Here is a 13,403-nt window from a genome sequence, read left to right as displayed (position 1 = left end):
AAAGTCGCGAGGAATGCCGTCGCCATGGCAACCGTCGCCCAAACACCTTATTTTCAGAGATAAAAATTCAAATCGCGGTGAATAAATTTGCATGGCCCAGCGCAATTTGAGCAGGCCGGTGTCGCGCGTGGACGAACGGCCGCGCACTCGGTGGACGCGCGACGACCGCACGCTGACCAGAGGCCTCGCCGAGGACCGACCCAGCGTCCCGGACATGAGGAGGGGCTCGGCCGCCGTCGACGACGCACCCCTCGTCTCCTCCAGGCCCATTTCTAGGAGAGGCGCCAAGGACAATGCAGACACGGTTCGTTTCATTACAATTCTGGGCCACCCTTATTATTTATTATTAAATTTCAATTGTTAAAAGCACGGCCAGAATAATTGGGGTCGATCTGGTGACTGTTGATGAAAAGAAAGTTAAAAATTTGAAATTTTTAATTACTTTTTGTTGAAGTTGGTCTAAATTTTCAGCTTCTCCGGGAGAACGAATTTCTACAAAAAAAGAAGATATTGAATATCTTTGCTCCTAATGAAAATAAATTATTGTTCTTTTCTCCACCAGACGAAACTTTTTCCGCCCAACAACTTTTCTGTTGTCCACTTTTGTGTAGGTCAAAGGTCAAGGTCATAAATTTGCAAATTTCACTTTTAAACGTCTTTTTCGCCCCTCAGATTTTTTTACATTATTAGAAAAAATGTAGCCCAAAGTGTTTAGAATAAATTAGTTCGTTTTCAGAATTGCAGCTTGTACCGTTTAATTTATATTTTTAACTGAATATTTATTAATAGTGAAAAATCGCTATTCCGCAATGGAAATTAATTTTTAAGCAGCGATAACTCAGTTTCTGTTACAGCTACGACAAAATGTGTAATGAAAAAAGTGTTTCTCTTGACTTTTTGCATCGAAACATTTAGCTTTCATGCATGTAAGATCACTTAAGGTCATTGACCTCGGTGACCTATGAACTTTAGAAACCATTTTGCAATCTTTTTTAATTATATTTGAGAAAATAAAATTGCTGTTCCTTATTTTATTCATTAAAATTTTATTATAAATATATTTTAATATTTTTAATTTATAGTTAGTAATTTTTAATGATTTTATTAATTTTTTATTTATATTGTTTTATATATTTATTCATTTTATTACATAATTAAAATTTATTAGAAACAAAGATATTTGAGATAATTGAATTTTTTTTTTTATTTTTTCTTTCTTGAAAAATCTTATTTCGCGGTAAGCGACCCAAAAATTTTATCTTAAAATTTAGGAGGAATTTAAAAATTGTATATTTTCCGATATTTTCATCTTTGTAATGCAGATGTCGAGTATGTCGTCCGCTGTCCCTGACCGGCCGATCACCGGCATGGTGCGGCCGCCGTCCACGACGGCCATCAAGGGCACCGGCTTGAAACCCGTCGGAACAGGTTAATTCGGATTGACTCAATTTTCATTCGAATTTCGAAAGGATCGATTTCAGGGGTCGGCGGGGCGTCGCAGCGGCAGGTGCAGGACAGGTCGTACTACATGGGCATGGTCAGGGCGGCCATGGGCGAGTTGAGCGCCGAGATCGCCAAGCTGAAGACGCAGAGCGACGAGGTCAAGGCGGAGAAAGCGGCGTCGCTCGTGTTTGAAAAACGAGTCCGAGAACTGGCCGAAGAGTTGACCGGTGCGCCAAATTTGATCCTAATCAATCTAATTATTATTTTTTTTTATGTATTGTTCCCATGTGGAAAAAGAAACAAAATTAAGAGTTATCTCTGAAAATTCAAATTAAACTTAAATTTGAAAATTTTGAAATGAACAAAATCTGGTGAAAGAATAAAAGAATTTATTTCATTTTTATCAGAGAGTTTTTGCAATAAAAATAAATTCCTACTTACTGATTTTTTACTAGGTTTTTGATGACATTTTTATTCATTAAGCCAATTTAAAGAAAGAAAAGTATTTTCTAAAAAATCTTTAATTTAGAAATTCAGTAATTTTCTAATGATATTTAGAAAAAATTAATTTTTTCATCACCTTATTTTCGTCACCTTTTTTAGTTGTTTTAACGAATTATTTGTCTGGAATAAATCAATAAAAAGCAAATTGAATGTGCAGGATTGCAGGAGCAGCTGTCGGACTACAACTTGCTGGTGGACCGACTGAACACGGGCGCCGAAGCGTCCGACGTGAACATGGAAATCGCCGAGGTGGCGCGCGAGAGCGACAAAATCGCGCACCAGGTCGACGCCCTGTTCGCCAAAAAGCAAACCTTGGAGGACGAGTCCAACGACCTCAAGGACAAACTCAAACAGGTCAAAATTCATCAAATTCAGAGATTTGAGAATGTTTTAAATTTATGTCAACTTCAGGAGCAGCAAATCACGGAGAAACTGGTGTCCCAGCTGGACGCGGAGGGACGGCAAAGGTTCACCCAACTCCAGCAAAACACGATTCGGCTGGACGCAAAGGCGGACGAAATGCAGGCCCAGTTGGACGCCATGTCCGTCGAGACCAAAGAGCTCGAGGACAAAATCAACCACTCCGAGGTATGAAAAGTTGAAATGTTTGAAGAAAAGTATTTATTTCTAGAGAGAAAATTAATTTTGCTCCAAAATTGCCCCAAAATTGTTCTTAATGTTAGATATTTGTGTCATTTGGAGATTTTGTATATTTTTTATTATTTATGAATTTGAACGTTTTTTGGTTTTAGTAAAAGGATGAAATTCTATCGTAAAGGTAAAAGAAATGCGCGATCTTTTTAATTAAGTTAATAGATAAAATGGAGAAAAGGTAGTAAAAATGGAAATGAAAATTTAAAATCACAGCCGTCATCAAATTTTAAATTAAATTAAAATATTATCAAAATTTTTATTACCTTCTATGCAATTGTAGATAATTTTAATAAAGTGGGAACTTTTCAACTAAAAATAGAGAATAAGAGTTTAATTTGGCTATAATTGATTTAATCTTTTGACAGATTCACCAAGAATCGCTGCGACTGCGACGTCGTCTGCTGGAGCTTTCGGTGCGGCGGGACGCGCTGTCCGAGGAGGAACGGAAGCGGCAGTCGCCGGGACAGCAGCGGGACGCGTTGCTGGCCGCCGTCAAGGCCCACAACGCCGAGCTGGCCGCCCTGGACGCGCAGACCGAGCGCGAAAAGCAAACCGTGGCCTCGTTGAACGAAAGCATCACCCACGCATCACAAGTACACTTTTTTTTAAAATTTGTTTTTGCACAAACTTGGCTTCGAATGCGTGTCAAAAGTTTTCATTAGAAAATTTCTTAGAAAAAAGCAAACGTAAAATCTATCAAAAATTAACCCTGAAATTACTTTGGTTTGTTTTGAATCCTTGGTTGGATTTCTTTTAGTCGTTTATATTGTTTCAAAGGCAAAATATTTGACATAAATTATTTTTTATAAATTTTATTCGTGGTATTTACAAATTTCTGAGTAAATTATTATTTAAATTTCACGGAAAACAAATCTACAAATAAGAATTTAAGTGAAAAATTGAAACCGGGCGAACCTCGTTGCAAAGAAAAAATGAAAAAATAAAGGACAACTGACCCCAAAGGCGACCTGCGGTCTGCTGGTACTTTAAAACCTAGGATTTCTTGTGTCCGACTAAAATTAAGTGGGAGGAATTAATAAAAAGTAAAAATAAAATGGGAGAATTTAATTTTAATAAACAAAAATTGCAGAAATTAATTAAGCAAAAGAGTCAGTCAACAGCTTCATACTGTGATTTTGGCAGAAATTTCCAGGGCAATGAACCCAAAGACTTTTCTGGCAAAATCACAGTATTCTGCCGCACTACTGGTTAGGACAGCTGTTTCGGCCAATCCAGGCCTCATCAGCTAACCTGAGTGCCGGTCCTCTCCTTTCGGAGAAGTCCGAGAGACTGATGCTGAACGGTGGCTGCTGCGGGGTTTTATACCCGAGCGAGGTGTTGACTGACTCTTTTGCTTAATTAATTTCTGCAATTTTTGTTTATTAAAATTAAATTCTCCCATTTTATTTTTACTTTTTATTAATTCCTCCCACTTAGTTTTAGTCGGACACAAGAAATCCTAGGTTTTAAAGTACCAGCAGACCGCAGGTCGCCTTTGGGGTCAGTTGTCCTTTATTTTTTCATTTTTTCTTTGCAACGAGGTTCGCCCGGTTTCAATTTTTCATGAAATCCACCTCGAGTGTTACCATTCAATTTAAGAATTTAAGTAACAAATAATTTTTGAAAATAATGGACTACTTTGCTTTATAATTTTATTTTGATGAAATTTTTTTTTGCGGTTGCAGGCGCTGGAGCAAAACAGCAGCGAGCGGACGTCGCAGTACTCGGAGATGAAGCGGAAGGAGGCGGCCATCGAGGACTTCCTGGCCGGCTTCGAGGTGGCCAAGCAGCAGGAGGAGGCGCGACGCTCCGAGCTGGAGCACGAGGTCGGCGCCGCCCTCGCCAAGTACGCGGCCCTCCTCGTCAAGGCCCACAACCTGCCCAGGTCTGACAACTTCTTTTTTATATAATTCGTCCGGCGGTGATTTTAACGCCAGGATCAACAAGAAATTAGACCAAATATAATTAAAGTTTTTTTTTTCAATTAGTTTTCTGAAAAAAGTTCAAATTTCTCTCACACTATTCGATTTCAAAAACTTTTGTTCTAAAGAATTTTTATTAATCTTCAAAGTGATTTCAAAATTTATATAAAAGGCATAATTGGAAATTCAATAGAATTAAATTTTATAGTGTTGAGGCGTACGGAGAGTTGAAGGAGCAGTTGGGGATGAAGGAGGGTGAGGTGGAGAAGGCCAAGTTCACAACGCAGGGTCTCGGCCAGCAGGAGGCGCATCTCAAGGCCCAAATGACCAGGGTCAGTAATTTGCAAATTTTTTCTTAATTTTTTATTCAAAAGGGTGAAAAATGGGTGGTTTTTTTTGTGTATGTAATTTTGATAATGCTTAAAAATAGTTTTATTTTCCTGTTCAATTATTTCAATTATTTCTGCTCTTTTTTTAATACAAAAATGATAAAAAAAAATGCTTCCAAGAACATTTCGGGCTCTTAATTGAAATGAAAATTTTGCGCACAAAAGCCAAAATAAATATTATAAATGCAATCTAGCGGTTCAATTATCTATTATTAAATCAATTATTCAAATTAAAAAAAGATATCAAATTTTGACGAATTTTTAATATAATATTCTCAATGAAGCCAAAAATATCCCAATCATCAGAATTAAAAGTATGTGCTTCATGTTTACAATAAAGTTTATGATTTATGCCAAATTTATTTAAAAAAATCAGCAAATAATAATATTTATAACATTGCAAAAACGTTTCTGAAAAAGATCTGAAATTTAAAAGAAACTGTTAAATTCGTTACGTTAACAAAAGAAATTAACCTTCAAAAGATAAATTTTTCATTATTATTTCAGTCTTATTAATTTTAATCAAAATGGCATCGCATTAGGTAAAATTAAGTTGTAAATTTTATTAGTATTTCCGTAAAATAGCGATTTTAAGTCATTAATTTAAAAAAAAGGTATATTTTTGCACTTGAGTTGAATTAAATCGTCAATTTATAAATTAATCTTTATTTTAATTCGCAGGTTCTGGAGCTGGAGGAAAAGGTGGCGAAGGAAACGGAGACGATCCGGACGAAATTGCTTGACATGGAGGCGGAGAAGGAGAAGTTTTCGGACGTGGCCGGGCTGCGGGCCGGCGAGGAGGAGCGGCGGCGGAAGGTGGAGGCGCGAAGGTCGCAGGTCGAGCGCGACCTGCGCCAGCGGCAGCAACACCTGAGGGACGCGCACGCCCACTTGAACGCCCTGCAGGTGCGGTCTCGCTTTTTCCTTTAATTCGAATTAAATAATTTCGATTGGATTCGCAGAAGGCGTTGGCCGAGAACGACGTGTGGACGCAGCTGAGCCACGTGCAGCACAAGTGGGCCCAGGCGGCGCAAAACAACCACGCGCTCGCCGAGTACGTCGCGGCCCACCACCTGCAAAACAACTTCCAACCCCTCGTGCAAAAGGCCACCGACCTCATCGCCAGACACAATCAGATACTCAAAAATGCCCAAATGAGATCCAATTGAACGGAATTTGTAAATTAAATCAAAATAAAATTTTATGGTTGTAATTAAAAAAAAGAATTCGACGTTTTCTGCAGTGCCATTTTTATAATAAAAAAATATGAATAGATTCCATTTTTTTCGCAAATCTAACTTAATTGAATGCTTATTTTATTTTAACGTTAGAAAAACAAATCACAAATTATTTGTTAAAAAGATTAGTTTCAATAAATCAAGTCAATTTTGATAAAAAAAATTACTGTTAGTAACATTTTACAAGCCTTTTGATCTGCAATCAATATGGTAACCTAAATTCAAATCTTAGTTAAATTATTTGAAGAATTTCCATTATTTCTTTTGGAAGGATTGACATGGTATTTGGTAAAAAATTTTAATATGTAATTGATTTCCTGTTAAATTAGCAAATTTTACTGCCACTTTCGTTAGCAGTTTCACGGCTTGCATTCATTTTTGAGCTCATTTAAATCCAAGTGTTCAATAAATAGGCAAAATTCATATTTCCACTGGTGATGTCTCCACAAAAGTGACCTAAATCGGCCTATACTGGCAGCAAGTTTAAATTTTGCTCGACTCAAATTCATGTAGAAAAGATGGTAGAGAACTAAAAAGATACGCTGAAGGCGAAGAAAAAATTTATCATTCGTCCGCCCCTCTTCTCAGGTACAGCCACTTTTATACCTTTGATTAGATTTTAGATTCAACTATTTTTCTTATTATGAAAATCCTGACGACATTAATCTGGACTCATGTTTTCCCAAATGATATCCTTTGCAGCTTTTAGTCGTTCCAAATTTCCAAAACTCCACAAGACAAGCAGATGCAAAATGAACCAGTCTCGATCGAAAGCTCGATTTCTGCAAATTAAAAGTGCACTTTTTTACAAAAGTTTTTATTGAAAATGTCCGCAGATAAAATAGTTCCAAATTTCCTCATTGCTCCACAGAAATCTACATTTTTAAAACAAATAAAATGTCAAAAGGTTATGTAGAGAGTTGCTGTAAAAATTATGTTTCAATTCCTTGTGCTAGTCCAAATTTAAAGATCGACGGAGGATCCAATTCTGCAGAATATGAGATTTAAAAAGTTATAAACTTGAAGATGAGGATATTTTTCTGCTATTTCCACTTCTAATTTCTGGTTTCTTATGTTGACTCGGCGGTGACCTTTGACTTCCTGCCCCTCTTCTTGCCAGCACCTTTAATCTGATTAAACAAACAAATTATTAAAAAAAGTCGCATTAAATTAACCAAACCTAAATTCTTTACCTTCACTAGCAGTTTGTTCTCCCCTTCGAAGTAAGGTTTGCACTTTTTTAAGGCAAGAAGGTCACTGCAAAGAGTCTCAGGTTGTTGACCCTTCCTTTTGCGACCTCTCTTCTTGGCAACCTTCTCAACTTTCGGCAGGTTGTCCACCTGACCACCTTTCTCAATGGGTTCAACCTGAGTGGCCACGACGACCTTCGTCTTGGCAGGTCTGCCCCTCTTCCTGCCAGCCACCTTTTCCTTGACAGGGCGCACCCTAGGTCTTCCCCTCGGTCTTCCAGGGACCTTGACCTTTGAAGGGTGCACCCTGGGCCTTCCGCGCGGCCTCCCCTCCACCTTTTCTTTGGCAGGATGGATTCTGGGTCTGCCCCTGGCCCTTCCAGGCACCTTTTCCCTCGGAGGATGGACCCTGGGTCTGCCCCTGACCCTGCCAGGAACCTTCTCCTTCGGAGGGTGCACCCTAGGCCGACCTCTCATCCTGCCCGGCACCTTCATCTTGAAAGGGTGGATTCTGGGTCGGCCCAGCTTCCTTCCGGCCACCTTTGGCTTGACAGGGTGGATTTGAGGACGCCCTGGCGCCTTCAACCCTTCCAAGAACTTCCTGGCATTGGCATTGATCACCAGCATGCCCTTCGAGATCATTTTCTGCACATTTTATTCAAAATTATATAAGGATCGAGAAGCTAATTGTGTAAAAAAACCTCGATATCTTCCTCGTTGGCTTCTCCGTCCTCGAAGCTGAAGATCATGGCAGGGTCAAAGGGCTGCTCTTCCCTCGGAGACATTCTTGGCCGCCCTTTCGGCCGTTTTTCCTTCGGAGCCTCCTCAGTCTGCACTACTTTGCGGGGCCTTCCGCGTCCCTTGCCTGTTAAATTTAATTATATTGAAAAAAAAAACTTTTTTTTCGTAATTATTCGAACCTGGAAGTTTGGCAGGACGAGTCCTGGGCCTGCCCCTCGCGGACTTGGGCGGGTCGTGCTTGTCGAAGATGGTGGCAGGGTCTTTCCACTCGCGGTCCATGCGGACAAAGTCGAACAGACTCGGACGGAAGGGGTCGTCGTCGTCCTGGTGTTGTTCTCTGGGCGGGTCAAAGTCCCTGCCCTTGGGACAGTCGAAGCGCAGTCGGCGGCCCTTGCGAGGCTTCGTGTCCGCGGCGGCGGGCACGGTGAAGTTGCGCAGCTCGTCGAGGAAGCGGCGCACCTCGACCCCCGGCGGCCGCGGGGCCTTGTTGGGCCCCTGCTTGGCCGGCGTCTGCTCGGCCACCGGCACCAGACACTCGCGGCCGCTCGGACGGCCACGCTTGCGGCGGCCGTACAGCTGGAAGGGCGCGAAGCCCGGACGCCCGTTCAGGAACGGGTTGCCGGCGGGCGTCGTCTGCCGCACCACCTCGCCGTCGTCCTCCTCCTCGTCGCCGCTGCTCTCGGCCCAAATGCTCACCGCCTTGCCGACGATCGCCATTTCCGCTCTCAAAAGTGCAGAAACTTAGCAAGTGATTCGACTGATTCGAGATAAGAAAGACGCGGTTAATGCGATTTTGGAGCGATTCTGGAATCTGGAAATTTCGCGCAAGTAGGGTGCGTTTTGTCTTTTTCTCACTCCGTTTCGGTCGTGTTTCAACCTGTTCAAACTCTTTCTGCTCTGCGACTGCATGGAGCTCCTTGAACGATTGCACGTGATATTCGTAAGCCAATGAAATGCAAGGGGGGCCTGAACCGGCCAATCGGAGCGCGGCTGCAAGCTTGTGGCTTCTTCCGATTGGCGCTCACAGCGGCGCCAAATTCAAAGGACCCCTGGCGGCAGCAAAAGCAAACATCGGTGCGGTGGTGGGAGGAGGAAGGTTGCGAAACGAAAACAAAACGAAACTGCACTCGGCGATGAATTCGACCTTGATTTTCGATTTTCGGCGTGATTTCGCTTGCCGACAGTGCCGACGATTGTTGGAGGTGAGCTTGAACTATTCCCACCTTTAATTATTGTAAAATTCTGACACTTGACTAGCATTTTGAAGCACAAGCTTTCAATTGAGGTTTGACGATTTGCAAGCATTCGTATCACTAAAAAAAAACTTCAATAAACAAATCTCGCTAGTTTTAAATTCTCTCATACCTTGTGCTTGCAAAATATTAAGTTCTTCGTGCTTAGATCTGATTAAAATCATTCATTTTCCCAAATTAAAATTAGAGAACACACAATTTGCAGAGACAATTAATTCTCAAATCTTTCTCTAGTTTTCCTTTCTAAAATCAAACTCTTTTCAGAGACATTTTTATCTGAATCTGAACTCCCTCTCTCTCTCTCTGTTAATGGAGAATTTTAAATTTTGCTTTGGCTCTGGCTCGTGTATCACAAAACGCAATTAATTTTAAATTTCCTTTACATTCACTTCCTTATTCTATGAATTTAATTTTACCTTCTTGCCTTTTTAAACTTAAAAAATGTTTCACTTATTTTACTTTCAGACTTTCTCTTGCTCAGCTTAATAAGAAGATTTTCACGGACTTGTCTTTTCTTGCTTGAGAGGTTGGCGTCCGAGCCTTTTCTCTGGTTTCCGTCCGAGAATGCTGGACGAAGGACTGAGAAAGGTGAGTCGTGAGGCTGCACCATTGTTGCCTCTCGAAGCTTTCTGGATCGAACATCTCTGGGCCAGTTGCCCTCGGACTGAGCAAAATGTGCTCCTTCGTCCGAGGCACTGACCCTGAAGAGGCGTCCTTTCCTCAAACTCGGCTGGCAAGGCACGCTTGGGCAGTTCCTCGCCATGTCATGTCCCTGCTGCGTTCACACTCATGACTTTACTTTTCTTTCAGGATTTCCTCAGTTGCCTGAGGCTGGCCCTTGGAACCGGCAGAGCTCCCACCTTGGAGGTGAGATGGTTGCTGACTTCAAGGTTGGACAACTTGGTCGATTTTGGTGAGTACATTTTAGGTTCTATTCAATTGTCAAAGTAACAATGTGACCATTTTATTAGTTCCTTTGCCAAAGAAACTCTCTCATTTAGAGGAAATTCACCCATTAATTTACTGCGTTTCAATTCCGCTGATTCTTTTCAATTTTAAAATTTGCAGTTCTCTTGATAATTGTCCTGAGAATTCCAATGAATGGTCTTAAAAGCTGATATTACTCCTGCAATTGGCTAACGACAACGAGCAGAGACATAAAATCCGACCCTGCCTAATCCGTACGAAATGTAAAAGATTATTGCTTAATTAGTCCATCCGCTGCAGACTTGAAAGTAAAAAAGGGTGTAAAATGGAAAACCTAATCTGTCGCCGGCGCGAATTGAAACTCGGAAATTAGCCTCATGGCTCTCTCTCACAATTCGGCATAAATTACGGGACTCGATTCAAAATTTCTCCGGCGTGGGCATTGGAGCTGAAAATGGCGTGGATGGAGGCAAAGAAGTTCGCAAAGGAGTAAAATTGCTAGGTTTGCAAAAGGCCAAAATAATCTAAATGAAATATGGCCTTTCAGGAAAGAAAGAATTTAAATGTCCAGATTGCTTATTTATTTTCATCATTATTCAAATATTTAATTGTTATGTCACCTTTCATTATAATAAAAATTTATTTTGGTTTTTGGAAATGGAAATAATAGGTTTTAATCTTTATTTCTGGGGAAAAAAACTTTACTATTAAAGCGCTGCTTTTCTTTCAAGAATTTGTCACTCGATAAGATCATGAAAGTCAAGTCCCGATTTGCATTTTATTTTCGCAGCTCTTCGTCTTGTTAAAGTCTATTGTGAGCACATCAAGTAATTTTCCTGCCTCCCTCAGAGGAGCTCTTCCGAAAGATAAGCCGGAAATGAGTCTCAAATGGTGAAAATTTCAGATTGCGGTATGAATTTTTCCGGGCTTTTGATTCCTAGACTGTTTATAATATAGATATGAGACTAAAAGCTGAATTTGCACCAATTTTCACCTCGTTCTTCTTTGCTCGTTGAGCACTCAAGCTCAATTTTCTTCGGCTATTCTTCTTTACATCACAAGGAGCCCCCGCAGGAAAATTAGCTAGCGGTCTTGATGTAGAACTTTTGACACTTTCGTGAATATTTACGGACTGAATTATAGTTAATAATAATATGGAAAGCATAGCATAATCGGAAAGCAGTGCCAAAGAAATTTGATTTAATTTGCATCCACCAACGTCTGGTTTCATTAAAAAATCTGTATAATATGCTTGATTCTTCACTAAACTTCATAAAATCATATCTCAGATTGAAAAGTCCGCCACTATCACCGATTTTGGTGAAAAGATTTAATAATCGAAACCACTTGAATATTGTGCAATTCTCATCTTAAGTGATCTTTTATTTAAGAAAATATGTATCTAGAATATTAACTTTACTTCAAAATTGTTATGAAATTCTATATTTAAATTCAAACAGTTAAATTAAAAAAAAAGAGGATTTTAAAATCCTAATTGAAATGCGATCTACTTTAAAAAATTTTGGAATTTTTTTTTTGAAAATTAAATTATATCTCCGCATTAATTGATGTTACCATTGCCAATCTATGAAATCCTCAACTGTATAATTTTGCTACCAAAGCATTTAGCTCATGGATGAGAAAACCAAAACTTTGAAAGTATGAAATGGAAATTAAAATAAGTATTTTTTTTTTCATCATTTTATACTTTTTTATCCAACGTCTGGTTTGTAAGCAAAAAAATACTTGAAATCTTTGTGTTTGCATTGTTGAGGTTTGCTTTGGTACATTGTTGGTGAATTTCTCTGACAAAAGTCATTGTTGCTTGAATCAGATTAAGAATTTTACTAGTACACAACAATAGTCTGCTCCGCTCTCGACATGAGAATATTCATTCCTCACAACAACGTTTTTTGAGCATTCACGCCATGCTGATCTTTTTTGAATCCACCGACTCCGTAAAACGCGTCTTCTCTGCCAGCCTTTTTGCAAAATGAAGGTTTTTGTGTGTATAATAAATTCCAATTACTGCGAACAATCACCAAATTTTGACATATAAAATATGTACTTTTTCAAAAAAGCGATTGCTACTGAATTGTACCAAAGATTAAAATGAAGCGTGACATGAAATTAACAGCATTTTGGTGCTCTCTAAAGTTGTTTTTCTTAATTTTGAGCTGAGAAAAGGCTAAAATTCAACGATTTTATTCCGCTAAAGACGAATTATTGAACTTGGTGATGGTGAAATAAGTCGGAAAAAGATAGAAATAAGATGGGCAAAAGTATCAAAAGGAGGGAACAAAGTTCACTTTTCCCTCTGTTGCTAGCCAGATTTTGCTGCTTGCTTCGCAATCCAGAGCGCTGCATAAGCGGCTTGTGCCCGTTTTTGTATCGAAAGCAGCTTGCCATCATTAAATGTTTATTTATCTAATAAAATGGATAAAAGTTCTCAGCGTTTAGAGTCTCGCCGGAGATATTTTTTTTGGGTATATATTGACAACCTTTGAGCCTAGGAAGACCCTGATAGGGGGTCTGGGCTCTTTCCCAGGGCGCATAAAAAATAAACCTTTTGTAAAGTAGGCTTAATCTGGAAGGATAGATTCAAAACACTTGTAACAAAGAGTAGGGCAGCAAAAAGATGAGAACAAGATGAACTTCAGCCGAATTTAAATTTGCTCGGAGGCCTGACTTGACTCTCGACAGTCTTGACATGAGATTATTCCTTCCTCACAACAATATGGAAGCTGATTATTTATGAATCGACTGACTCCGCAAAACTTCTTTTCCGCCGGGTTTTTTGCAAAAAGAAAGTTTTGTGGGTAATTAATTGCAAATAATCACCCAATTTAACATTTAAGATAACTTAGTTTTTCAAAAAAGCTATTGCCATTGAATTTTACCAAAACGCAAGACATGAAATCAACACTATCTTAGCATTGTTGGTGCTCTCTACAGTCTCTTCGGGTATTTCTATTTATTTTATTCAAGAGATTTTTAATTAAAAAGGCCTGAAATTCATTTCAAATTATTTTTGAGTGAGCCGGAAAATAGGCATAATTTGATCCAATTTATTTGCTACACTTGGATTATTGGACTTGATGTTAAAATAAGTCTAGAAGCGCGTTGGCAAAAGGCACAAAAG

General features: G+C 39.5%; 2 protein-coding genes and 1 long non-coding RNA gene across 18 annotated transcripts in view; 2 read left to right on the top strand and 1 right to left on the bottom strand.

Annotated features, from left to right (window-relative positions):
- Positions 1 to 80: 80 nt before the first annotated feature.
- On the top strand, positions 81 to 6,182 carry LOC132197542 (intraflagellar transport protein 74 homolog). Its single transcript, XM_059620887.1, has 10 exons — positions 81 to 304; positions 1,323 to 1,428; positions 1,482 to 1,670; positions 2,105 to 2,301; positions 2,359 to 2,535; positions 2,967 to 3,194; positions 4,287 to 4,486; positions 4,732 to 4,855; positions 5,594 to 5,818; positions 5,875 to 6,182. The coding sequence occupies exons 1-10, from the start codon at positions 92 to 94 to the stop codon at positions 6,079 to 6,081; spliced, it is 1,866 nt and encodes a 621-aa protein (XP_059476870.1). The 5' UTR covers positions 81 to 91; the 3' UTR covers positions 6,082 to 6,182.
- Positions 6,183 to 6,959: 777 nt separating this feature from the next.
- LOC132196963 (muscle M-line assembly protein unc-89-like) lies at positions 6,960 to 8,972 on the bottom strand. Its single transcript, XM_059619942.1, has 4 exons — positions 8,261 to 8,972; positions 8,042 to 8,205; positions 7,344 to 7,985; positions 6,960 to 7,280 (listed from the first exon to the last, which is right to left on the bottom strand). The coding sequence occupies exons 1-4, from the start codon at positions 8,796 to 8,798 to the stop codon at positions 7,221 to 7,223; spliced, it is 1,404 nt and encodes a 467-aa protein (XP_059475925.1). The 5' UTR covers positions 8,799 to 8,972; the 3' UTR covers positions 6,960 to 7,220.
- Positions 8,973 to 9,170: 198 nt separating this feature from the next.
- The window catches only part of LOC132198034 (uncharacterized), a 29,582-nt gene continuing 25,349 nt past the window's right edge, over positions 9,171 to 13,403 (top strand). For all 16 annotated transcript variants that reach the window (XR_009441945.1, XR_009441942.1, XR_009441939.1 and 13 more), the window contains exons 1-3: positions 9,171 to 9,283; positions 9,800 to 9,922; positions 10,145 to 10,247. This is a non-coding gene — a long non-coding RNA (uncharacterized LOC132198034). The remainder of the gene's footprint in view (positions 9,284 to 9,799; positions 9,923 to 10,144; positions 10,248 to 13,403) is intronic.

The sequence above is a fragment of the Neocloeon triangulifer genome, unplaced genomic scaffold (genome assembly GCF_031216515.1).
Source record: "Neocloeon triangulifer isolate White Clay Creek 2 clone unplaced genomic scaffold, ASM3121651v1 ptg000012l, whole genome shotgun sequence".
NCBI lineage: Eukaryota > Metazoa > Arthropoda > Insecta > Ephemeroptera > Baetidae > Neocloeon > Neocloeon triangulifer.
The sequence above is the reverse complement of the archived record's forward strand: the minus strand, read 5'-3'. Positions and strand labels throughout refer to the sequence as shown.

Bases quoted from the DNA above. Each gene is read 5' to 3' on its own strand.
- LOC132197542 (XM_059620887.1), top strand. From the start codon at position 92: ATGGCCCAGCGCAATTTGAGCAGGCCGGTGTCGCGCGTGGACGAACGG. The intron at 2,302-2,358 runs GTCAAAATTCAT...TGTCAACTTCAG, and splicing joins TCAAGGACAAACTCAAACAG to GAGCAGCAAATCACGGAGAA. The intron at 5,819-5,874 runs GTGCGGTCTCGC...TTGGATTCGCAG, and splicing joins CCCACTTGAACGCCCTGCAG to AAGGCGTTGGCCGAGAACGA.
- LOC132196963 (XM_059619942.1), bottom strand. From the start codon at position 8,798: ATGGCGATCGTCGGCAAGGCGGTGAGCATTTGGGCCGAGAGCAGCGGC. The intron at 7,986-8,041 runs GTTTTTTTACAC...TAAAATGTGCAG, and splicing joins CCAACGAGGAAGATATCGAG to AAAATGATCTCGAAGGGCAT. The intron at 7,281-7,343 runs GTAAAGAATTTA...TTGTTTAATCAG, and splicing joins AGAACAAACTGCTAGTGAAG to ATTAAAGGTGCTGGCAAGAA.